Consider the following 26,709-nt stretch of genomic DNA (forward strand, 5'->3'; position numbering starts at 1 on the left):
TTGACAGGGCTTGGTGACTGCTTGGGTTTCTGGTGGGGTGGTGCAGGGAGGATTTATCTAACACAGCTCTGGTATTTCTGGCTCAATCAATCAGGGCTTCAAGGATATTTGTGAGAAGTATAAGACATGAAACTTCTCAACTGTGAAAATGACAGCATTACTTCTAATGCCGGGGAGAATTTCCTGGGCAAAGAATACAACTAGTAGTAAAATCTAGTCACAGAGAAGCAAGGTGTGATTATCAGTGGTTTATTGCTTTAGATTATAACATTCATCAAGATTAAATTGCATTTTAAAGACGGTTACTGCTGACAGTGTGTAAAAGCATTGCTTTTTAATCACAGCGAAGTGTTGAGAGACTAGGGCAGTGGCTGTCAACCTTCTGGCCCTTTAAATACAGTTCCTCATGTGTGAGCCAATCATAAAATTATTTTTGTTGCTACTTCATAACTATAATGTTGCTACTATTATGAATCATAATGTAAATATCTGATATGCAGAATGGTCTTAGGAGACCCCTGTGAAAGGGTTGTTCGACTGCCAAAGAGGTTGCTACCCACAGGTTGAGAACCCCTGGACTAGGGACTTATCTCAGGTAGTAAGTGCATTTGCAGACAGGAAGCATACTTTTGCGGTCAGACCCAGAAGATCCCTTAGATGTCTCGGGGGATGTGAGCACTAACATAAGCCACACACGGACCCTGCGTCCCTCCCTTCCCAATACCCCATGCAGAACCAGGCACCAGGCAGGGCAAGGTTACAGCTCAGCAGGGAGGAGCCTCAGGACCAGGAGGCCAGGCAGCAGCAGAATGAATGCAGAACTTTCTTTTGTTCCTGCAATGGGAGGAAGAGAAGGAAAGGTTTGGTTTCTCTATGGTGTTTCTTAAGACATTGGCCTCCCAGACTTTTCAAGCTTCCCCCAAGGCTCAAAACACCACCAGTGTGAGCCCGAGGGGTTCCTTTTACTTAGCCAGCAATTAGACTCTCCTTTTGCCTTTCAGGGGCTCCTGAAATACTCAGGAATACCAGAAAGGGAGTGGACTGTGAGAACACATTCTTTTGGCTCTCTGAATTTAAGGTCACGTTGAGTGGACTGAGTTCTCAGGGCTATGGGCCCCTCACACTCTCCCATCCCCACTTCTCAGGCCCCTGTGCTCCCAGCCACATGTGCCTCAGTAAGAAAGGCTTTCCCCGCATGGGACCTGCAGATCCCTGGCTGCTAGAGACCATTTACTGTCTTCACTAACTGAATATAGACAGAGACACCCCCCCCCCCCCCCCGAAAGCTAGTAGCCTTCGAAAGTCCTAGCAAAAGGTCAGGGCTTGAAAGTCCTAGCAAAGGTCAGGGCTGTGCACCACCCAGTTAATTTAGACACCACCCAGTTAATCTAGATAATGGTAGCTAAAGCATTATCCCCAGCTTAGCTCACTGAATTCCTTAGATATTTGTGTAGATCCTCGTTGATTATTGTTGATCAGATCCCCTGCCTATTCTTGGAAATTGTCTACTACCGATGAGCTAATCAGATATTGTCTATTCCCAGAAACTGTCTGCTGATCTGTGTGTCATTGAAATCTCCTTACCTAAGGCTACCCCAACCTCAATAAAAGATCGGAGCGGCCTGAGCTTAGGTGGAAGTCCTTCTGGACTTGCCCGCCTGGTCCCCCATTATTGCAAAATTATCTTGTGTCATTTCTCTCTCATTTGTGTGCGGCCCCTCTTTCAAATCCCGAACCCTGATCCAACCAGGACGTGGAAGGAAACACTCAACACCTGGCCACTGTGGGAGCCCCTCCATGTTTGTCTTTGTCCACTTAGGAATATGTTTCTGGGTCGGGACCTCATGAACATACATCTTTTGCAGCAACATATATACTCTAGTCTAGTGTTAATACGAGTTCAGTCTTTGGGTGGGATCTGGCCTCCTCTCCTGGGGTTCTCAGCTCAGTCTGCCTGAATCTGAATGAACATCAAGCACTGCGCCTGAGATGGGAGCGCAGCACCTTTCCTCTGCTGGATTGTTTGCCTGCTTGTCCTGTTTTTTATTAGGCTTGAGCCAAATTCAAAATTCTCCAGGTAAAAGTTCAAAGTCTCCCAGTAATCCTTCTATGCAGTCCCTTTCTACCTCAAACTTTTCTCTTGTTTCCAGCAACCTTTCAGAGCATAACGACTAATTTGGTTAAAACTTGCTGGATACTCAGTCCCTCTGCAGCTCAGATCCACTTCTGGCTGGACCCTGGCATCTCAATGAAACCTAACTTCCTTCAGCAACAACTATTGGAGCCCTGATTCAAGCCAGGCATTACTGAAGGCCCTGGGTGCAGAGGGAGCAGGAAGACAAAGTCTCTGGCACTAAAGAGATCACCAGACTGTAAATAAATTATTACCATAGAGATGGTGAACGTATGGCTGAGATGCGCACAAGGTTCTCCATGGGGGCAAAAAAGGAATATTTGTTAAGCAATACCGATGTCTTGGGAAATAAGTTAAGGACTTCTTAAATTCTCACAGACACACTACTGAAGTATTACTATTTATATCCTCATTTTACAAATGAGGTAGTTGAAACATAGATTGCTCAGGTAACTTGTTCAAATTCACGGATCTAATGGTTGTTGAGCCTGGATTTCCATTAAGATTGTCTGCCCCCAAACTTATGGCATGGATCATGGTATTTAATTTTGCCTGAGAGTATCAAGGAAGCCTTATAATTAGAAGTGATATCTGAGCTAGTGAAATAATGAAAGATAGTGAAAGATAATTACTAAATTGATTGGATGAAATATGACATGAAGTCAGAGATTTCGGCCAGAAGGAATGATAGGTTTAAATGCTAGGAAACCTGAGAGCCAGAACACCTTGGGAAAGGTTGGGTAAAGTGGAGGCAACCCTTGGTGGCACTTTCTCACACATCATAGGGCTGGACAGGTAACAGCCTTCCAGCCACTACTGATATGTCTTCACTCATATGCCTTCACTGATGGTTTTACCATCTCTAACCTTCATCCGTCTAGGTATCATCCTGTGCATTGGGTCTACTATGTGGCCCATTGGTGCAAACTCTTTCAGTTCTTTGATTTCCTCAGCTCCAACACTATTCACCTGCTCTTCAGTCTAACCAACCACTGCTATGGAAATGTCCTCCAAACAACTCACAACCTGTAAACTATCCACACTGGAAATCTCAAGGCCCACCATCCTGTTTTCTAACCATACTCCCCATCCTCTCTTTCTCCTAGGATATCTCATAGACAACATCAGTTCCCCAGCTTCCCTTGGTCCCCACAGCCCCCTGCTCAGTTCAGGCACCCTCATCTCCTGGCAGGATTACTGCAGTGGCTGTATTGTTCTGCCTGAGAACAGGTCTCCCAACTCCCCAAACCTTTCCTATACCCCCTGACATATTAGTTTCCAAACTTATGTTTCCTGGTGCCCAGCAGATCTTTCTGACCGTTTTGCACAGCAGGGAAGTTAAGAGCATGGCCGGACGAGGAACTGCCTGAGCTGCTCTCTATTCCAGGATATCAGCCCTGTATTTTTAGGAACCTAATACTCCTCAGCAATTGGTTGAAGGCCCCATTGTGCTCTGCCCTGGTGGCCTCTGGTAGCAGAGAAATCCCACTTCTATTTCAGGATGTCCCCCCACTCCCACCTGGAACATAGTCCCAGACTCACCTGAGCTGTTGATATAGAAGCAATTGTAGTTACTCTTAAATTTTTGGGGCCTGTCAAGTGAAATGTCATTGTTATTTTGGATGACTTCCTGATACACTTCGTAGCCTGGAATTAGCACTTCCTTTTCTGATGTATAGTAAGAGAACCTTTCAATATAAACACCCAAGCAGGTTCTGATAGTAAATAGTGTTCCCTCATGTCCTGTAATAAACTCTCTAGCTTTATCTTCAAAGAGAGATGAAGAGGTAAATTGGCCAAAACGTACATTTCCTTTCCCACTGTAATCAAACTTTGTCTTACAGCCTCTATAAACTGTATAACACTCCCCTGTCATGAGAAGCTGAAGAGCTCTTGTCAAATAATAATGGAAGGCTTTGAACTGAAACTTATGTGTATTTTGTCGGAAGTTTCTGACAGCTTTGTTAAATTCTATTGCAATATTTCCAGTATAGGCGACTAGAGCTATTCCATGGGAATCATTGAGTCGTTTTGAAGAGTCTGCTTTATTCTTTATTTTCTCCCATTCTGTCTTTGCTTCTTCCCATTCTGCTCTTAAATTTCTATTCACTTTAAGTTCTTCTTCTAACAGCTGGGGTGCTTTTGCCTCCATTTCTTCAGTACAGCCCACATACTGATCATCAAACGCATTTTCAGCCATCCCTAGCTCACATGAATTAGTTGGTCGTACCCGGCCGGTCACCTGTAGAGAAGAGGTAGTGTTCTTGGACCCATTTGCAAGTACTGGATGCCGCCCAGAGCCCACAGTCTGGACTTCTTGCTTAGCATGAAATGTGACATGTTCTTGTCATAGCTCTCATGTATGGTACACACATGAAGACAATCTTATACCGTGAGTAATGTAAAAAGAATAAACTAGGCTTTGTTACTCTGTTTTGTTTTCCAATATTTAAACTATTCTTTTCAGACTCGTGCTCTCTACATGGCTTTAGCTTCAGACTCAACTGTGGGAACTCTACACTTTTTAAAAATATATATATTTTATTGATTTTTTACAGAGAGGAGAGGGATAGAGAGTTAGAAACATTGATGAGAGAGAAACATCAATCAGCTGCCTCCTGCAAACTCCCTACTGGGGATGTGCCTGCAACCAAGGTACATGCCCTTGACTGGAATCGAACCTGGGACCCTTCAGTCTGCAGGCCGACGCTCTATCCATTGAGCCAAACCAGTTAGGGTGGGAACTCTACACTTTTAAAGATGTGAGGGAAAAGCTGGTCAGCAGGATGTGGGTGGGAGAGGATGATATATATTACCTGTTGTGTTAGCCATTGAGTTAAGATCAAAAAGCGAACTGCTGTGGCTAGAAGAGAAGTCATCTCCAAGTTCAAAACTAACTGCAAAAAAATATAAGATAATGAAAGTGAGGTATGAACATTAGTTCCACTGTGAGTGTGCTGATGACTCAGTCCCTACTGCAAATCTGGAAGCCCCGGTCCTACATACTGTGCTTTCTGCACAGCTAACCAGGACTTCTGCCTGGGTCCTGCACACAGGGAGCAGTGAATCAGTAGGGAGCTGGTAAAGAAACAGTTAATCCTGGTCATAGGCAGAGCTGGGTGTCACTCAGATGGCCAGTGAGAAAAACAGATACATTTTAGTGGATCCTTCACAAGCCCTGACGTTTTACTCCCCCTAAAAAGTTACTATGAGTCCTTTTACAAATGTGTCGGTTGTTGGTGTTTTTTAAGATCGTCTCAAAGTTTTGTTAATCTGGGGCTCAAACTTAAGTCAATACTTCTGAACATCTCTCAGTGTTGTCAACCTTTACTTCTATCAGGGGAGCTAACATGCATGGAAGCTTTCAGGGGGTTCTTGGTTTGAAGGAAAGGTAGAAGTTGGTGTGGGGAAGGAGGGAAATACGTATATTCCTATTCTGACCTGAAGATGTAGGCTTGACTAACCATAGGAAGCAGGAGAGCCCTTTTGCACAAGGGCCCATGAGACACAGGGACCAACAGTACTGCATCAGGATTCTGGGATATAAATTGCACAATATAAGATTAAGGTTTTAAATTTAAGAGTGATGGATAGACAGCATGTCTGTCCTTCGATATGGTTCCCTATTTGCCAGGTCTGACTTCACCTCCCTATCTAGAATATTTCTTACACAGAACTGACTTTGTGGCTTTGGCTCTGGAATAACTGCCACTATAGCAATCACCACTGGCTTCAGATAGTCTTCCAGTGCCATCCAAACAGCAGTCTCTCCTCAGAGGCCCTCCTGGGGTCCTCACACTCAGAGACCCTTCCCCTTCAGAGACCAGAACCAAGTTATCAGGTACCTGATTTCCTGGAGATCCTTGGTGATTCGGTCCTGGTCTGTCTTTGATAGAAGTGCCTGAGAAGGCAGTGTAGTCTGGCCTTTTTATTTGGGGGAGAGATGTACTTTCAGTTTCAGATTAGATTTGTGTGTTTTTTGTTGCCCAGAACCTTGTGCATGCTTTAGGAGCAGATGGCCCCACCTCAATGTGAGGGGGAAAAATGACCCTTCAAAACTCAAGTGGCTAAAGTCAGTCATGCCTGATATCTCTTCTCTCCCCACTACAGCTTTCTTTTTTTTAGAACATCTTAAAGTTTTAATTCTTTCTTGACAGGTTACCTAAGACCTATTTTGATTAAGACAACTGTAGAAAGTTAGTAACGGCCACAAGCAAACGCCAGGTGGTGGCCTGTGGCAATTTTCCAGAGAGTCCTGCTTTGCGGGGTGTCTGAATGCTCTGCTCCGGGTCTCTGCTCACACTCCCTGGAATCAATTGTGGCAGATTTTAGTTCACAGGCGCTATTCTGCATATTTCTTTGTAAACTCTTCAGCATTCTTACAGAATTTTTTTATGGTCTCTGGAGTATTCTTCAGCTAGGTCAGCCCGAAGGGGGTGCTCAGGCTGGGGGTTATTCATTCACCAGTGCTATGAGAGTCTGGATTACTTGGTTTTCGTTGCTGGCTTCCAGTTTTCAGCACTAATTACCAGCAGGCAGACCTGTCCCTTTTCATCGATGTTGGGGTGATAGATGTTTGTTTTAAATGTAATCTTCGGTGATTTGAATGGGCATTCTGCTGGAAAGTGATTTCCATTCTGAAGGCCCCCTTAGCATATGGAGGGTTGTCAGGAACAATAAGCCCTTGCCAAGTTAATAAATTAGCTTCATCAACCTGGACGTTACTGAAGTTTTTCATTCCACATTTGCAGATTTCTTCAAGCTCCTTCATCAGCCTCCTCCTGGCCACCATCTTGGATCTGGTCGCTTTCTTTTTTTTTTTAATAATAAAATTTTTCATTGATTTTAAAGAGGAAGGGAGAGAGAGACAGAAACATCAATGATGAGAGAGTATCAGTGATCAGCTACCTCCTGCACACCCACTACTGGGGATTGAGCCTGCAACCTAGGCATGTGCCCTTGACCGGAATCAAACCCTTCAGTCTGCAGGCTGACGCTCTATCCTCTGAGCCAAACTGGCTAGGGCCTCACTCCAGCTTATCTATATTATGAAAAACCTGTGGTCCTAAGGACCAAAGACTGGCACAGGTGGGCGAGGCTGGGAGCTTGGCAAGAAGTTCGGGTGGGGGGGGGGCTGCAAGCAAGGCAAGGCTGCGTGGGTGGGCGGGGCTACGTGATTTCGTGTGCTGAGCTTCTAGTATATATATATGTATATGTATATATGTGTACACACACACACACACACACACACACACACACACATATTTGTTGATTAGACAGAGGAAGGGAGACAGAGAGTACACGTTCCCCACTGGGGATCGAGTCTGAAACCCATGCATGTGCCCTGATCAGGAATCGAACTGTGACCTCCTGGTTCATAGATCAAAGCTCAACCATGAGCCACACCAGCCGAGCTCCCACTCCAGCTTTCTTAAAACTTGTCATGGACAAATGAAAAATCTTGCCTTCTCTACAATTATGAGTAATACTGTTTATGTATGTGGTAAAAATAAATAAAACTGTCCCAAATGTTTTTTGTTTGTTTTTTAGTATCATGCGGTCAGGGAAAATATTTGATATTAAAGCTGGTTTAAATTTGGTTGATGTCTTTTAGAGTTATTAACATAAAATATATGTTTGTCTTGCCTGGGTTTAAAAAAGAGGGTTCACATATTTTGTTATGTCTCTTGAAAATATGAGTGTATTTGCCAATGAAAAAACCTGTTTCTAGAAGTTATAAAATGATTCATAAATTTGCCAATCTAAAGATTGCTAGTTGTCACTGAAAATTAAGGTTTCTACGAATTAAGAATTCTAATTCAATTTAAAAAACTATATGGTTTTGGTAATAAAAGGTATAAGGTATGGAGATATATTTTGATATATATGGAGACAATAGGGTATTCTAAAGTTGGTTATTTCTGAATGAGTTAAGAAGAGGCCAACTAAAAGGTAATAGGAAAGTTGTAGATTTGTGAAGAGGGAAGAAGCAAGAAGGGAAAGAACTAAGGAAGTGAAAAAAAAGAAAAAGTCAGAGGCATATGAAAGAAAAAGACCTCTAAGTGAGAGTCAGTGTGCATATTGCAGGGAGGAAGGGCATTGGAAAAAGGATTGTCCCAAACCCAGCAAGGGAACTGGAGATAGAAAAAAGAGAAATGAGAGAAAAGGAGAAGCATGTAGACAGATGGTAGAGCAGAGTGGTGTGTATGTGTGTGTGTGTTTTTTTTTATCCTCACCTGAGGATACTTTTTCCATTGATTTCTAGAGAGAGTGTAAGGGAGGGAGGTGGTAGAAATGGAGAGAGAGAGAGAGAGAGAGAAACATCAACATGAGAGAGACACATAGATTGATTGTCTGCCACACGCGACCCTACTTAAACACTGGGAAGGTTGATTGCCTGCCACTCGCGCCTACCTCAGTTGCAGGTTCCCCTGTTTAAACACTGCCACTGGGTAGTGTTTAAATAAGGGAACCTGCAACTGAGGTATGTGCCCTTGACTAGGAATCCAACCTGCAACCCTTGGGTCTGTGGGCTGATGCTCTAACAACTGAGCTAAACCAGTCAGGGCTAGACGGGTAATTCTGATGATGAGTGAGAGACCCAGGAGCTCCCCTTGATTTTTCAAAACCAATTGTTATTTCCCCACAGGCGCCCTGGGTACAATTGACAGTGGGGAGCAAATTATTTTGTTAGTTAATACCAGGGCTACTTATTTGGTTCTAAATATGAAAACGGACAAAAGAAGTCAGGTACTGTCTCAGTAGCAGGAGTTACCAAAAGGATGCAACAAAAAGCCTTTCTCCTACCTGCCAGTGTTTAAATTTTAAGACTCTTTTTAACCTAGAAATGGCTTTGAGTTATTCCAGTGGGTCCCTGGAATACATCAGAATTTGTTCCCTTCCTTATAAAACATAAATTTTAAATTAATTAGGCCTATTTAATATACTTGAAGTACATGGGAAGCTTTGTCAAATATAAAAATAATAGCTATGTTCTGTTTGTATACAGTAGATAAATGTTTTCCCCTTTCTTGCTTTTGATGGCTATAATTAGGTTGCATTTCATAAAGGTTCTAAGATGACTAGTCACTTGTGGTGGACAACTCAGTAATCCATCCCTGTGTTGGCTTCCCCATTTCCCCTCTTACACTCCCTCTATCACTCAGAAGGAGGCAGAATTCTGCAGCTGGGTCAAGGGCCTGTGTTTGGGTCCCAACTTCCAGAAGGGTCTATATATAACCCTTTGCTTCAAGCTTTGCTTTTAGGGAACTTGGATATGAGAGGTACAATTCCTTGCATGTCTGAAAATGTTTCTACTCTATTCCACACTTGATTTTGTTTGGCTGTATTAGGTCTGATCAAAGATTTGAATCAATACCCCTCCCCTGGGAACTGGCTTTTCAGGCCATTTCACTATGGCTATTCCCTTTGCTGAGACCACATTTCACTTGCTGCAACCACATCCCATTATCTCCCCTCCTGGTATGCACAAAGAATTCTCTGCACAGGAAAAGCCCGCCAAAAATCCTTTAAAAGCCACTGACTCCCGTCACTGGGTGCTGATCGAATAAATTCACAATCCCTCATCATTCTGGCCTCGTGTGTTCCTGCTTCGGGGACCTAACATTTGGTGCCGAAACCCGGAGGGTTCCATGGGGATGGGGAGCCATTGCCCCAGCTTCGGTCACCCTGAGTTTGCTACTTGGAGAGCAGTAGGCAGAGGCAGCTCTTGCTGGGCTTACCTCCGAATCCTACTCAGGTACTTGATTGCCAGCCTCAATCAGGCCTCCCACCCTTACGGGGTTCCCCCTTCACCCTCAGCCAGCCAGCCAGCCAGCCAAGGAGGACGCCAGACAGGAAATCTCTCCTTCTCCAATGCTGACCCTCCATCCCACACCAGCCAGTCTTCTCTAGGTGAGTGACATTCCACAATTGCCCTCATCCCGGGTCTTCTGCCCACTCTCTCTCACTGACTTCTCAGAAGTCTCTCATCTCAAAAGTCCTAGTGCTAGGCCAGAAGATTCATCAGCCATTTGGCTTTGGGTCCTTCTGGATTGGGGACACCCAGTCAAGAGGGTCACCTCTCATTTCTCATGGTGATTTGTTTAGTAGCAGGAACCCCTGCCCTAAACAGTCACCTTTGGATTTGTTGTCTGTCACTCACCTTTCCTCTCTCCACGCTACACTCCCTCTGCACACTCACGGGAGATCATGCCCAACCACCTCATTTTATTTTGTAACACTGTTTGGCCACAGCATAAACTAGATAATAAGTCTCAAAGACCTGCAAACAACACTTTCAATTTTAACACACTAAGCAATTTAGATCATTGCTGTCACTGCATTGGAAAACGGTCAGAGATTCCCTACGTCAGCCCTTTTTTCACCCTTCAGTCCCAATCCTCCCTCTCAGTCCTGCTCTACCTATCAGCTCTTTCTCCTTCACACAAAACATCTTACCCCTAACATTTCTAATTCTGAATCTACTTTTGACCCAGCAGACCACCGGCCTCCACTCTCTCCTCTCCCTCACCTGCAGTAGATTCCCAAATCCCAGACCCTCCTAACCAGCAACCACCTTCTCCCCCACTCCCTGAGAGCCCAAATCCTGAGAACATGAGCTCCAAAACAGCCTTTCCCATCTCACACTCGTTCTCAGGCCACCCAAAGTCTGCCTTCCTCAACAGCCTCTTCTATTCTCACGCCAATTCCACTCCTGAGGGAGGCAGCAGGAATTGAGGGCATCGTCTGAGTCCACATCCCATTCTCTATGTCCAGCCTCACTCAGATTGAGGCGTCTCAGGTCTTCTTCCACTAACCTGACCACCTTTACTAAGGAATTTGAGTGTCTGACCCAGCCCATGACCTGACCTGGCACCACATCTGTGTCCTCCTGTCCTCCTCTACAGAAATTTACCACCTTAGACCCCACCTTCCCAGTGGAAACCCTTCTTCTGAACACCCATTTTATATCCCAATTAGAGGCTCAATGCACAAAATTCATGCAAGGGGCTCCGAGGGCCGAGGCTGCCACCTTGGCTGCTGCCCTGGCCCTCAAAGCAACAGCCCCAGCTTCGTCTGGAAGGACATCGGAAGGACGTCTGGTCTAATTACACTTTTTTTTTTTTATTATAGATCAGCTCCTGACACACACCATAAACTTTGAAAAATAGACACAGGTCCACAAACCCCTCAAAAAGACCTCATTAACCTGACCTTTAAGGTCTTTAATAATAGAGACAAAGGGACCCAAATCCCAAAACAAAGACAAGATCAGGCCAAGGCTGAGGCCCAGAAGGAGGCCTTCCAGCTCCTAGCCACTACTCTCATGAACCCCAAACCAAGTGCCGGTCCTTCAACCAAGGGTAAGTCAGGGTCTAAACCTCCTCCAGGACCATGCTTGAAATGCAACAAGGAAGGACACTGAGCCAAGTCCTGCTCAAACCTGAGACACCCACCTAGGCTCTGCTCCAGGTGCGGAAGGGAAGGCCACTCTCCGAATTTATTCTGCCCTCTCCAAATTTCCTGGGACCATTGTTTACTCCTCAGTCTCTATTATGGGGTTGGTGGATTAGTCTCACAGCCATTAGCCGCCTCACCTCTACACTGCATCTTACTAAATACCTTCATTCACTCTTTTCTCATTATCACCCAAACCTTAGCATATTATCTCTAAGGAAAAGTTGACAGTTTTAAATCCAAGCCACTAGAGGCCTGGGAATAGGCTGCTGGGCCTGCTCTCTCCCCACCTCACCTTTTCTTCAGCCCCATATGCCTGTACATAATTTTCCAAAGTCTTGGATAACTTAAAGGCTTTGGAGCATTGCTGGGTTAAATGATAAATATCTAAAATAACAAAATATTGAAACATTAATTGCTAGACACATTTTAATTAGCTGGCTCTTAGTTTTTATTACAGAAGGTCTCTTACACTTTCTGAATGTATATTTTCCTGAAAGTAAGAGTGTGTTTAAAGTGTGTTGATAAATGTCAGTCTAAGAAATGTTGGCTGTTTACTTTTTGGTTATCATTGAAAAATTAAGGTTTCTAAGAGTGAAGAATTCTAATACATTTTAAAGAAAAAAGAAAGAAAAGTTGCTGAAGGTATGACAGAAAGACAGAATGTTAGAGTAGTTATGCATTTTTGAAGGACATGGAAGGTTTGAAGGCTAATTTGAAAGTGTGAAATTTGTGAAGGTTGCATATGTGATGAGAAGGAAAAGAGAAATGTTAAAAGAAAGAAATAAGTTCTAAAGTTAACTACTTACAAGAATTGTAAAAGGTTCATAAAAGTTCCAGGAAAGTTTAAACAAAGGCCAGGTCACTAGTTAATTTATAGCCTACCTGTAATAATAAATAAAGGCAAGACCACTAGTTTATAGCCTGCCAAGGACAGAGCAAATAGTTAATACAGAAAGGGAGGGGGAAAGGGGAAAATAAAATAAAAGGGGGCTACAGGCCATTTTTCTCTGAGCAAGAAAGCCTGAGGTTTCAGTCTCCACGCCTGGCAGGACAAGGTTGCTGGATAATTTTTAAGCTAAACCAGAATATTCAGCAGCGGAATTTTAAGATAAGAATGTACATAATGCCTCAGACCTCCACCCAGCCTGCTTTTCAAATTGGCTGGGGGTGTTGGGCAATCTGTACTTCATGGGTCAAATGTGTAAGTTTGCTTACTTTGCTTTTTCAATAAAGGAGCATACTTTAATTACTTGATAAGTTAGCTTTTCACGATATAATCAAGATCTCATATAAACTCATTCATATGAGAAGCCAATAGTTTATGAGCAACTGGTTCTAGTAAAGTCCTAAGTAAAATTTGCATATATATGCAAATGAGCACTAGCCAAAAAGAATGCTGTTTAGAAGTAAATTTAAGCTTAAAAAGAAGAAATTTGAGAAACCAAGATGGCGGCATAGGTAAACACCGGAGTTTGCTGCCTCGCACAACCACTTCAAAAATACAACTAAGATATGGAACGGACATCATCCAGAACCACAGGAAGGCTGGCTAAGTGTTCTACAACTAGAAGGAAAGAGAAAAGCATACTGAGACTCAGAGGAGGTGCGGTGCGGAAGTAAAATACTAAGGTAAAGAGGTGCACGTGGAGTGGGCTGGCGGCTGAGGGCGCGGTTGTCATTTTCAATCGGGAGGGAGTCTCAGGTTCTGAGCTCCAGTTCCCGGCGAGTCTCCCAGACTCAGATGGGAGAAGCTGGACTGTCTGGCATCGGTCGGAACTCGAGGGCAGCTTTCTCTCGGAGGTGCTTGAGTGATTACCGGGTCACTGAGAAGCAGAGCCTATGAGGGCAGGACTGAGAGCAGCCAAAAACTGCTCGCCTGTGGGACCCGCCCAGCCTAAGCCCTGCAGGGAGGCTTTTGCTGGGTAGCCTCAGGCAAAGGCTAGATTAGCACCTCTCTAGCGATCCAGGAGCCGGTGTGCCCGGTGGTCAGAGTGGGACCATCCAGTTTGCAGCTTCTCGGACCTTTAAAGGACACACTCAGGGGGCAGACCCAGTGAACACCAAAGCCCCATTGAAGCAAGTCTTGCCACGGAGGGGTGTCTCCAGCATAGAAGTTCTCCCACTGCAGACACAGATGATTCTCACAGACAATTGGCCTGGAGGTCATTCCCTCCCAGTGTTAACTACAACAAGCAAGGCTTAACTACAACAAGACTGTGCACAAAGACCACAAGGGGGTGCACCAAAAGTGTCCTCCTCAGGTAATTGGGGAGGCTGAGCCACTGGGCCCTAGAGGACACTTAGCACAGAAAACCACTTTATCAACACAGGCAAGCATAAAAAATGTGGAGACAAAGAAGCAAGACACAAATGACAGAAATGGAGGAAAGCAAACTACTGGATATAGAGTTCAAAACCACACTTTTAAGGTTTTTCAAGAATTTTCTAAAAACTGCCGATAAACTTAATGAGATCTACAAGAAATCTAATGAGACCCTCTAGGTTGTGATAAAGGACCAACTAGAAATTAAGTATACACTGACTGAAATAAACAATATGATACAGACTCCCAACAGCAGACTAGAGGATCGCAAGAATCAAGTCAAAGATTTGAAATACAAAGAAGCAAAAAACACCCAACCGGAAAAGCAAAATGAAAAAAGAATCTGAAAATACGAAGATAGTGTAAGGAGCATCTGGGACAGCTTCAAGCGTACCAACATCCGAATTATAGGGGTGCCAGAAGAAGAGAGAGAGCAAGATATTGAAAACCTCTTTGAAGAAATAATGACAGAAAACTTCCCCTACCTGGTGAAAGAAATAGACTTACAAGTCCAGGAAGCGCAGAGAACCCCAAACAAAAGGAATCCAAAGAGGACCACACCAAGACACATCATCATTAAAATGCCAAGAGCAAAAGACAAAGAGAGAATCTTAAAAGCAGCAAGAGAAAGACAGTCAGTTACCTACAAGGGAGTACCCATATGACTGTCAGCTGATTTCTCAACAGAAACTTTGCAGTCCAGAAGGGAGTGGCAAGAAATATTCAAAGTGATGAATGCTAAGAACCTGCAACCAAGATTACTTTATCCAGCAAAGCTATCATTCAGAATTGAAGGTCAGATAAAGAGCTTCACAGATAAGAAAAAGCTAACGGGGTTCATCGCCACCAAACCAGTATTATATGAAATGCTGAAAGGCATCCTTTAAGAAGAAGAAGAAAAAGAAAAAGGTAAAGATAAAAATTATGAACAACAAATACACATCTATCAACAAGTGAATATAAAAATCAAGTGAATAAAGAATCAGATGAACAGAATGAACTGGTTATTATAATAGAATCAGGGGCATAGAAAGGGAATGGACTGACTATTCTTGGGGGGGAAAGGGAAGAGGGGGATGCGGGAAGAGACTGAACAAAAATCGTGCATCTATGGATGAGGACAGTGGGTGGGGAATGAGGGTGGAGGATGGGGTGGGAACTGGGTGGAGGGGAGCTTAGGGGGGGGGTGAGGAAGAAATGTAATAATCTGAACAATAAAGATTTAATTTAAAAAAATAAAATTAAAAAAATTAAAAAAGAAATTTAAAAATTTCTTCCACTACTATTTACAGAGTAAACTAAAAGTTATTATTCAAGCATTAAATCTCACCATTAGTGAGACACCATAAGTAAAAAGCACATTACTTTTACGTGAGATGTATCCATTGCAGTAGCAACCAGCATGTTTCTCTCCCACCTATTTTTCTGGAAGGCAACCAAGTTGGTGCTCTGTTTGAAAGAAAGAAAAAGTCTTTAATGTAGCAATTTAAGGTTTAAAAGTAAAAACAGCAAAGATTAAAGTGCAGTAAAAAGAAGTTAAGCCAGTGAATGTGAGATTATAAGCTCAGGAAATTTAAAGTACTAAGTTTGGCTGGAAATAGATCCTACCCTTTCCCACACTGTTAATAAATAAAATCAGGCAGAAGAAAAAAAAACCCTTTAATAGCAACCCTAGGAAAAAAAAAAAAAGAAGAAATAGATAGAAAAAGATGGCGGATGGCAGGAAGGAGGTGAGGGATAGGAAGTGAGTGAGTGAGGGGATAAAAGGAGAGTGTGTGGATGTGTGTGTTGTGTGTGTGAGTGAGTGAGGGACAGTTAAATCCAGCAGGAGCAGCAGAGGCTGGCAGACCAGGCTCTCTGGGACAGGGAGAGACTACCACCGCTGCGGTACTCCCTGGACTGCGGGATTCGGGCATGGAGCCCACACCATCTTGAAGGGGAGAGCGGCCTCTTCTAGGAACTCAGCAGCACCACCACCCAGACAGGCCTTGAATACTGCCCTTGACCCAGCAGCCACTCCAGCCAAAACCCTGCTGCCCCACCCACAGACCCGCGGACCTGAGACTTCCACCTCCAAAGGTCCACCGCTCCCACAGCAGTAAGTGCAACTCCCCTTCCCCAGCTGCAGAACTTGGATGCCACATTCGGGTGTCTCAACATCCGCGGGTTTCCAGCGCACAGACTTCCAGGGCACACCACTCCATAGGCAGCTCTTGGATGCCTCTGTGAAACCCTGCTGGGTGTGATTTTGAACAGACAAGGGCGCGCTGCTTCGCAGTAGAAATTCTGAATTCCCTCTTCCTGAATAACTGCTCACAGACAACCAGCTGCGCATCTTTAGCACCAGGGCTCCTCAAAGTGTGTCAGAGCTCTGTGCCGGCAATCTCACCACCACAGTCGCGCATTTCCAAGGAGCAGGCACCCAGAGCCCATCTAACCACCAGGCGCTCCTGGGAGCTGCTGCGAGCCCTGGCTAGGTGCGATCTTGAACAAACAGTGACACACTCCCCCTGGCAGTAGATATTCTGAATTCAATCACTCTGGATACCTGCCCACAGATACCTCAATTATGTGGCTTCAGTGCCAGGGCCCTTCAAAGTGCTTCAGTAAGCCACGCTGGAAAACGCACCACTGGTGCCCCTGTGAGCCACCACTGGGAGCGCATGCCTATCCACCACAGGTGCAGCAGCAAAAACTGAGTCTTCCCACCCCTCAGCTGCAGAACTCTGGACATTACAGTTGTGTGCTTTTCCAGTGCCACTGTGAGTCCCCTCTGGGCACGCATGACTTCAAGGTCATAAGATAGCAAAAATTGGGACACCCCCCTCCACGGCTGCTGCAGACTTCTAGACACCGCAGTTGTGCATTTCCAGCTCACAGGCCTACACCAAGAGAACCCAAATAGCTCAAGTAGGGAGCTAAGCTAGATTACCAAGCCCAGGAGACCTGAGAGATCACACCAGTAGCACCATCCCCAAAAGAACCTGGGTAGCAAAGCAATCAGATCTACAATTAAAACATTACAGCAAAACATGGGGAGGCAAAAAAGCAATCCCCAAAGGAAAGAAAAAGAAGATCACCAGAAAGGGAGTTAAATGAAACTGAGGCTAGCAACTTATCAGAGAAAGAATTCAGAGTAATGGTTATAAGGATGCTCAAATGGCTGGATAACAAATACACACAACTCAATGAGAATTATAAGGAGCTGAATGAGAATGTCACCAACATGAAAAAGAACCAAGAGGAGATGAAGAATGACATAGTTGCAATGAAGAACACAATGGAAGGCTTAAACAGTAGACTACAAGAGGCTGAGGACTGCATCAGTGAATTAGAAGACAAGGTAGTAAAATACACACAAACGCAGCAGCAATTGGAAAGAAGATTTAAAAAGCAAGAGGAGAGCCTAAGGGAGCTTTGGGACAACACAAAATGAAACAATATTCGTATAATAGGGGTACCAGAAGGAGAGGAAGAGAAGCAAGGAATAGAAAACCTGTTTGAAGAAATAATGACAGAAAACTTCCCTGGTATTGGCAAGGAAAAAACTATGCAAGTCCAAGAAGCACATAGAGTCCCAAACAAGATGAACCCCAAAAGACCAACACCAAGACACATCATAATTAAATTGGCAAACACCAACGACAAAGTAAGAATCTTAAAGGCTGCCAGAGAGAGACAGAAAGTTACTTACAAGGGAGCTCCTATTAGAATATCAACTGATTTTTCAACAGAAACACACCAGGCCAGAAGGGAATGGAATGAAATATACAAAGTGATGCAAAGCAAGGGACTGAATCCAAGAATACTATACCCAGCAAGGCTATCATTCAAAATTGAAGGTGGAATCAGGAGCTTCACAGACAAAAAAGGCCTAAGAGAGTTTATTACTACCAAGCCAGCAATGCAAGAAATGCTAAAGGGACTGCTGTAAAAAGAAGAAACAGAAAGGCTAGAAGAAACACAAACATTAAGAATAAAAATGACAATAAACAAGTACTTATCAATAATAACATTAAATGTAAATGGATTAAATGCATCAATCAAAAGACATAGGGTAGCTGAATGGATAAGAAAACATGACCCATATATTTGCTGTCTGCAAGAGACCCACCTCAGAACAAAGGATTCACACAGACTGAGAGTGAAGGGATGGAAAAAATTTTTTCAGGCAAATAGAAATGAGAAAAAAGCTGGTGTTGCAATACTTATATCTGACAAAATAGACCTCAAAGTAAAGGCCATAACAAGAGATAAGGAAGGCCACTACATAATACTAAAGGGAGCAATTCAACAAGAAGATATAACTCTGGTAAACATATATGCACCCAATACAGAAGCACCCAAATACATAAAACAACTTCTGGAAGATATCAAGGGAGAGATCGATAGCAATACAGTCATAGTAGCGGACTTTAATACCCCACTGACACCACTGGATAAATCCTCTAAACAAAAAAGCAGCAAAGAAACAGCAATCCTAAATGACTCACTAGATCAGATGGACTTAATTGACATATTCAGAACATTTCACCCCAAAGCTACAGAATATACATTCTTCTCCAGTGCACACGGGACATTTCAAAGATAGACCACATATTAGGACACAGGCAGTCTCTTCAAATTCAAGAGGATAGAAATCATAACAAGCATCTTCTCAGATCACAATGGCATAAAACTGGAAATCAACTACAATAAAAACAATGAAAAAAATCAAACACTCGAAGGCTAAATAACATGCTATTAAACAATGATTGGGTTACCAAAGAGATCAAAGAAGAAATAAAAAGCATCCTGGAAACAAATGACAATGAAAACACAACAATCCAAAATCTATGGGACACAATGAAAGCAGTCCTGAGAGGGAAGTTCATAGCTCTACAGGCCGACCTCAAAAAACAAGAAAAACTGGTAATAAATAATCTAACCTTGCAACTTAAAGAATTAGAGCAACAAGAAAAGCCCACAGTATCCAGAAGGAAGGAAATAATAAAGACCAGAGCAGATATAAACAACATAGAGACCAAAAAAACAATACAAAAGATCAATGAAACCAAGAGCTGGTTCTTTGAAAGGATAAACAAGATTGATGAACCTCTCGCCAGGCTCACCAAGAAACAAAGAGAGAGGACCCAAATAGACAAAATCAGAAATGAAAGAGGTGAAGTAACAACTGACCCCACTGATATACAAAGGATTGTAAAAAAAATACTATGAACAACTCTACTCCAAAAAACTGGACAATCTTGATGAAATGGACACATTCCTAGAAAAATATAAGCTTCAAAACTCAATTAGGAAGAATAAAAAAACCTGAGTAGGCCGATAACTACTGATGAAATTGAAACAGTAATCAAAACACTTCCAGCAAACAAAAGCCCTGGACCAGATGGCTTCACAGGAGAGTTTTACCGAACATTCAAAGAAGAACTAAAACCAATCCTTCTCAGACTATTCCAAAAAATTCAAGAGGTAGGCACATTTCCAAGCTCTTTCTATGAAGCCAGCATTACCCTAATCCCAAAACCAGATAAAGACACCACAAAGAAAGAGAATTACAGGCCAATATCCCTGATGAACATAGATGCTAAAATCCTCAACAAAATTCTAGCAAACCAGATCCAGCATTACATTAGAAAAATTATACACCATGACCAAGTGGGATTTATTCCTGGGATGCAAGGCTGGTACAATATCCGCAAATCAATAAACGTGATACATCACATAAACAAATTGAGAGACAAAAATCACATAATCATATCAATTGATGCAGAAAAGGTATTTGGCAAAGTCCAGCATCCTTTTCTGATAAAAACACTCAGCAAAATGGGAATAGAAGGATCATACCTCAACATAATGAAAGCCTTATATGACAAACATACAGCCAACATCATACTCAATGGGCAAAAACTAAAACCATTTCTCTTAAGAACAGGAACAAGACAGGGATGCCCGCTTTCACCGCTCCTGTTCAACATAGTACTAGAAGTACTAGCCATAGTGATCAGACAAGAAGAAGAAATAAAAGGCATCCAAATTGGAAAAGAAGAAGTAAAATTGTCCTTATTCGCAGATGACATGATACTGTACATAGAAAACCCTAAAGACTCTATCAAAAAATTGCTAGACTTAATAAACGAATTTGGCAATGTAGCAGGATACAAAATCAATGCCAAGAAATCTATGGCATTTTTATACACCAATAGTGAATTTACAGAAAGAGAAATTACAAAAGCAATCCCATTTACCATTGCACAAAAAAATTAAGATACCTAGGAATAAACTTAACTAAGGAGGTAAAAGACCTGTACTCAGAAAACTACAACACGTTGAAAAAAGAGATAGAGGAAGACATAAACAGATAGAAGAACATACCGTGTTCATGGATTGGTAGAATCAACATCATTAAAATGTCCATACTACCCAAAGCAATCTATAAATTCAATGCACTCCCCATTAAAATACCAATGGCATACTTCACAGATCTAGAAAGAACTCTCCAAAAATTCATCTGGAATAAAAAAAAAAAAAAAAAAAAAAAAAAGACCCCGAATAGCTGCAGTGATCCTGAGAAAGGAGAACAAAGTAGGAGGGATCTCAATGCCAGATATCAAGATGTATTACAAAACCACTGTTCTCAAAACTGCCTGGTACTGGCACAAGAACAGACCTATAGATCAAGGGAATAGAATAGAGAACCCAGAAATTGACCCAAACCACTATGCTCAATTAATATTTGACAAAGGAGGCAAGAACATACAATGGAGTCAAGACAGTCTCTTCAATAAGTGGTGCTGGGAAACTTGGTCAGACACATGCAAAAAAACGAAGCTAGACCACCAACTTATACCATACACAAAAATAAACTCAAAATGGATAAAGGACTTAAATGTAAGACGGGAAACCATAAAAATATTAGAGGAATCCACAGGCAGCAAGATCTCAGATATGTGCTGAAGCAATATCTTCACTGACACAGCTCCTAGGGCAATGGAAACTAAAGGGAAAATAAACAAATGGGACTACATCAAAATAAAAAGCTTCTGCACAGCGAAAGAAATCATCAACAAAACAACAAGAAAATCCACTGCATGGGAGAACACATTTGCCAACAATATCTCCGATAAGGGTTTAATCTCCAGCATTTACAGGGAACTCATGCAACTTAACAAAAGGAAGACAAACAACCCAATCAAAAAATGGGAAATGGGAGAGTTGGAAGTGAGGAGGCCTGAAGGTCACAGGCGGAGGGAGCTGCGTCTGCCTTGGAGCTCGATGGGGAGCAGCGGTGCACTCTCTCAGCTACAAATTCACAGTCACTCCTAATGGACAACCATGGTGTGAAATTCAAGGCCAGGTCAATGGGAACACATTTCTTCATTATACCTGTGGTGGCGACAAGGTCAGACTCATCAGTGTTCTGGAGATGAATGCCACACAGGCCTGGAGTGAACAGAGAGACGCTTTGCAATACGTGGTGGAAGAGCTCAAGAAGACCCTGCTGGACATTAAAGCAGAGATTCCTGCAACCAGCGGTCCTCTCTCCCTGCAGGGCAGCATGATGTGTGAGCAGGAATCCAATGTACTCACCACTGCATCCTGGGAGTTTGGACTGGATGGACAGATATCTCTCTGCTTTGACTCAGAGAATGGACACTGGACAGTGCTGCACGGTGAAGGCAGACTGTTAAAGCAAACATTGGCAAGTGACAGAGCTACGACCAATCTCCTTATTAGGACCTAACTGGAGACTGTAGGAAGTGGCTTCAACAAGTTTTGTGTCCCCTAAGCACACAAGGTAATTCTACAGAGGAAATGAAGTTGTAGGTCCCTTGAAATGACAAAAAAAAAAAAAATGGGCAACGGATCTAAATAGATACTTTTCGAAAGAAGACATAAGGAAGGCCAAGAGACATCTGAAAACATGCTCAGAGTCACTAATCATCCGAGAGATGCAAATCAAAACGACAATGAGGTAACATCTCACACCTGTCAGAATGGCTATCATCAACAAATCAACAAATGACAAATGCTGGCGAGAATACGGAGAAAAAGGAACCCTCTTGCACTGCTGGTGGGAATGCAGACTGGTGCAGCCACTGTGGAGAACAGTATGGAGTTTCCTCAAAAAACTAAAAATGGAACTTCCATTTGACCCAGTGATCCCACTTCTAGGAATATATCCCAAGAAACCAGAAACACCCATCAGAAAGGATATATGCACCCCTATGTTTATAGCAGCACAATTTACAATAGCTAAGATTTGGAATCAGCCTAAGTGCCCATCAGCAGATGAGTGGATTAAAAAACTTTGGCACATCTATGCAATGGAATACTATGCCACAGTAAAAAGGAAGAAACTCCTACCATTTTCAACAGCATGGATGGAGCTGGAGAGCATTATGCTAAGTGAAATAAGTCAGTCAGAGAAAGATAAATATCACATGATCTCACTCATTTGTGGACTATAAAACTGATGAACAAAAACAGATTTAGAGACAGAGAAGCATGGGTCAGATGCTCAAACCTCAGAGTGAAGGTAGGGGAGGGTGGGGGTAAGGAGGAGAGATCAACCAAAGGACTTGCATGCATGCATATAAGCATAAGGGATGGTGAGGGCAAGACTGGGGGGATGAGGAGACAAAGGGGGGATAAAGACACATTTGTAATACCTTAATAAAAAGTTTTAAAAAAAGAAGAAGAAATAAATGAAAATGAAAAAAAAAAAATAGTAGTAACCCTAGCAAATAGCTAGTCAGGCAACTAACACTCCTAATCTTTTCCTCCCTAAAGATAACATCCAGGTCTCAGTTGTATTTTAGCTCCAGGCCCAGAAAAGCAGCGAAACTAGACAAGTGACGCTGTGGTAGCCTCAGGACCAGCTTTTACCTCCCAAGTCACTCAACAGGACCGTTTTTGAGCCTTCACCAACCAGTCTCTTGGGGAAATCATGCTGCTATGACAACTTGTCCAGCCCACTACTATCAACGTCCATCCATCCCCCTATAATCTCAATGTCCCCTCTCATCAGGAAGTAACTACGGATGACATGACTTTCGTCCTATTCCATAAAACAAAAAGGCTGGAATGTTAGGTCTGATCAAAGAATTGAATCAATACCCCTCCCCCGGGAACTTGGACATTTCACTATGGACATTCCCCTTTGCTAAGACCACATTTCACTTGCTATGACCACATCCCATTATCTCCCCTCCGGATATGCACAAAGAACTCTCCGCCCAGAAAAAGCCAGCCAAAGTCCTTTAAAAGCTGCCGACTCCTGTCACTGGGTGCTGGAGCTCAGCCACCTGGTATGCAGATGATCAAATAAATTTGTAATCCCTCACCATTCTGGCCTTGTGCATTCCTCCTTCGGCGACCTAACAGGCTGGATATAAAATTATGGATTCAAAGTATTCTTTGGAAAGCATTTGTTTCCCCTATTCTCCTTCCCCTCTGGAAGCTTTGAGAATATTCTCTTTATCCTGTTTTTTGAAATTTCACATTGATATGTCTACATGTGGGTTTCTTAATTCTTTATACTGAGAAATTGGTGGACCCTTTTAATCTGGAGACTTGGTCTTTAACATCCAGGAAAATGTTTCATCTTTATTTCTTTTTTTTTTTTTTTTAAATTAAATCTTTATTGTTCAGATTATTACATTTGTTCCTCTTTTTTTTCCCCCCATTACTCCCCTCCTCCCAGTTCCCGCCCCACCCTCCGCCCTCACTCCCCACCCACTGTCCTCATCTATAGGTGCACGATTTTTGTCCAGTCTCTTCCCGCATCTCCCACACCCCTTTCCCCCCAAGGAATAGTCAGTCCATTCCCTTTCTATGTCCCTGATTCTATTATAATCAACAGTTCATTCTGTTCATCAGATTATTTATTCACTTGATTCTTAGATTCACTTGTTGATAGATGCATATTTGTTGTTCATAATTTGTATCTTTACCTTTTTCTTCCTCTTCCTCTTCTTAAAGGATACCTTTTAGCATTTCATATAATCCTGGTTTGGTGGTGATGAACTCCTTTAGCTTTTCCTTATCTGTGAAGCTCTTTATCTGACCTTCAATTCTGAATGATAGCTTTGCTGGATAAAGTAATCTTGGTTGTAGGTTCTTGGTATTCATCACTTTGAATGTTTCTTGCCACTCCCTTCTGGCCTGCAAAGTTTCTGTTGAGAAATCAGCTGACAGTCGTATGGGTATTCCCTTGTAGGTAACTGAGTTTCTTTCTCTTGCTGTTTTTAAGATTCTCTCTTTATCTTTTGCTCTTGGCATTTTAATTATGATGTGTCTTGGTGTGGTCCTCTTTGGATTCCTTTTGTTTGGGGTTCTCCACGCTTCCTGGACCTGTAAGTCCATTTCTTTCACCAGATAGGGGAAGTTTTCTGTCATTATTTCTTCAAATAGGTTTTCAATATCTTGGTCTCTCTCATCCTCTGGCACTCCTATAATTCGGATGTTGGTAAGCTTGAAGCTGTCCCAGAGGCTCCTTACACTATCCTCGCATTTTTGGATTCTTTTTTCATTTTGCTTTTCCGGTTGGGTGTTTTTTGCTTCCTCGCATTTCAAATCATTGACTTGATTCTTGCGCTCCTCTGGTCTGCTGTCGGGAGTCTGTATAATATTCGTTATTTCAGTCCGTGTATGCTTAATTTCTAGTTGGTTCCCCAATATAAGATCGAGGGTCTCATTAGTTTTCTTGTAGATCTCATTAAGTTTATCGGCGGCTTCTAAACAGTTCTTGAGAGACCTTAAAAGTGTGGTTCTGAACTCTATATCTTCCATTGACAATTTTGTCCTGTTTCTTTGTCTCCGCATTTTGTTATGCTTCCTTGGTGCACCCCCTAGTGGTCTTTGTGCGCAGTCTTATAGTTAAATCTTGATTGTTGTAGCTAATTCCAGGGAGGGTTTGACCTCCAGGCCAAGTGGCTATGAGAATCAGCTGTGTCAGCAGTGAGAGAACTTCTGTCCTCTAGGGAGGTGCTAATCTAGCCTTTGCCTGAGGCTATCCGGCAAATGCCTGTGTGCAGGGCTTGGGCGGGGCGGGTCGCACAGGGTCAACAGGGTGGGCCGGAGAGAGCAGTTATGGCGGCTCTCAGTCCTGTCCCCAGGGGCTCTGCCTCTCTGAGTCCCAGCACCCGCTGCAAACCTTGGAGAGAAAGCTGCACTCGCTCTGACCGAAGCCAGACAGTCCTGCTTCTCCCGTTTGAGTCTGGGTCCCTAAAGACTCGCCCGGATCTGGAGCTCAGAGTCTGCGACTCCCTCCCGATTGAAAACACCAGCCGCGCCCTCTGCCGCTAGCCCGCTCCGCGCACTCCGCACCTCAGAATTTGACTTCAGCACTGCGCCTCCTCTGAGTGTCCGTATGCGTTTCTCTTTCCTCCTAGTTGTAGGACTTCCACTCAGCCAGCGTTCCTGTGGTTCTGGGTGATGTCCCTTCCGTTTTTTGGTTTCACTTTTGAAGTAGTTGTTCAAAGCAGCAAACTCCGGCGTTAACCTATGCCGCCATCTTGGTTCTCTGTCATCTTTATTTCTTAATTGTGAAAGAATACAGGGGGCAACCTGTACTTAGTTAACCAGTATCCTAATGCACATTCTTGTTAGCCAATAATTAAGTCACTGCCCCTTCCTTAGGCAATAATCTGTTTTCCTAAATACTCCCAGTTTACAAGGGCCATAAACCAAGAATTTAACAGCTTAGCCAGAGAAGAGGTCACTGACACCACCCAGACCAGGCCATTAGATGTAATCTTATCTCCCCATTCTAACTAATTTAGGCAGGTAACACCAGTGGTCTTAATCCAGCATCTAGAAGGTTTCAGCAATCTGGAGAAGAGCTGTGCGTAAAATAATAGTCCAGAGACGAATCATAATTTTGGAAGGCATTATGGGGAGTCAGAGAAGCTTGGCTAAAGAAACCAAGTTCTCCTTATCTCAAGACCCCTTGCTATTTATTAACACAAATTGTCCTAAGCAAGATGGAGATATACACATCAAAGGCCAGGGTTTCATTTACACCAGTGGTTCTCAACCTTCCTAATGCCGCAACCCTTTAATACAGTTCCTCATATTGTGGTGACCCCCAACCATAAAATTATTTTCGTTGCTACTTCATAACTGTAATTTATGAACTGTTATGAATCGTAATGTAAATATCTGATATGCAGGATGTATTTTCATTGTTACAAAGTGAACATAATTAGAGCATAGTGATTAATCACAAAAACAGTATGTAATTATATATGTGTTTTCCGATGGCCTTCGGGAACCCCTGTGAAAGGGTCATTCGACCCCCAAAGCGGTCGCGACCCACAGATTGGCAACCCACAGGTTGAGAACCGCTGGTATACACAATCCATTGTCAGATTGGGGGAAATTGCCTATGGCTGTTCAGGTATTTGGCCAATAGGAGGCAATAACATGTAGATTGAAATACCCTCAGCTGTCTGGCAGCAAGCGGTCATCCTTTTCAGGTTTGGCGAAATGCCCTCAGCCATCTTCAGATGATTCAGCCTTGCTGACATGCTGGAATTGGTTTCTAGCATCTCACCCTTTTTGATTTTTTAAATTTAACAAGAATGTATGTTTTAAGATTTTTAAATTCAATGGAAAGGACAGAGTTCTATCAAGTCCCTTTAAATTGCTGTCAGACATTAAAGGAATTAGCCTGCAGTAGTTTCTTTCTGAGCCAACAGTTCTTTGAATCCCAATTTCAATGTCCAAAAGTTCCTTATGTGTATATGTCAACAATGATATTTCAGTTCTGGATAATGGACGAACG

At 43.0% G+C, this 26,709-nt stretch overlaps 2 protein-coding genes and 1 pseudogene across 2 annotated transcripts; 1 reads left to right on the forward strand and 2 right to left on the reverse strand.

The window, feature by feature from the left end:
- Nucleotides 1–221: 221 nt before the first annotated feature.
- On the reverse strand, nt 222–6,103 carry LOC118664685 (T-cell ecto-ADP-ribosyltransferase 2-like). Its single transcript, XM_036325091.1, has 4 exons — nt 5,980–6,103; nt 4,951–5,031; nt 3,677–4,376; nt 222–834 (listed from the first exon to the last, which is right to left on the reverse strand). The coding sequence occupies exons 2-4, from the start codon at nt 5,011–5,013 to the stop codon at nt 758–760; spliced, it is 840 nt and encodes a 279-aa protein (XP_036180984.1). The 5' UTR covers nt 5,014–5,031; nt 5,980–6,103; the 3' UTR covers nt 222–757.
- A 373-nt stretch (nt 6,104–6,476) lies between these two features.
- Nucleotides 6,477–6,926, reverse strand: LOC118664271 (annotated as a pseudogene).
- Nucleotides 6,927–7,688: 762 nt separating this feature from the next.
- Nucleotides 7,689–21,753, forward strand: LOC118664272 (UL16-binding protein 6-like). Its single transcript, XM_036324228.1, has 3 exons — nt 7,689–7,693; nt 9,894–10,048; nt 21,146–21,753. Exons 1-3 carry the CDS (start codon nt 7,689–7,691, stop codon nt 21,661–21,663), a joined length of 678 nt encoding a protein of 225 aa, XP_036180121.1. The 3' UTR covers nt 21,664–21,753.
- The last annotated feature ends 4,956 nt before the right edge of the window (nt 21,754–26,709 follow it).

The sequence above is a fragment of the Myotis myotis genome, unplaced genomic scaffold, assembly GCF_014108235.1.
Source record: "Myotis myotis isolate mMyoMyo1 unplaced genomic scaffold, mMyoMyo1.p scaffold_m19_p_10, whole genome shotgun sequence".
NCBI classification, from domain to species: domain Eukaryota; kingdom Metazoa; phylum Chordata; class Mammalia; order Chiroptera; family Vespertilionidae; genus Myotis; species Myotis myotis.

Excerpts from the sequence above, each read along its gene's own strand:
- LOC118664685 (XM_036325091.1), bottom strand. The coding sequence starts at position 5,013 with ATGACTTCTCTTCTAGCCACAGCAGTTCGCTTTTTGATCTTAACTCAA. Across the intron at positions 4,377-4,950 it reads CTCAATGGCTAACACAACAG|GTGACCGGCCGGGTACGACC; the intron begins GTAATATATATC and ends TCTTCTCTACAG. Across the intron at positions 835-3,676 it reads CTTCTATATCAACAGCTCAG|GAACAAAAGAAAGTTCTGCA; the intron begins GTGAGTCTGGGA and ends CTCCCATTGCAG.
- LOC118664272 (XM_036324228.1), top strand. Across the intron at positions 10,049-21,145 it reads CACCAGCCAGTCTTCTCTAG|GAGGCCTGAAGGTCACAGGC; the intron begins GTGAGTGACATT and ends GTTGGAAGTGAG.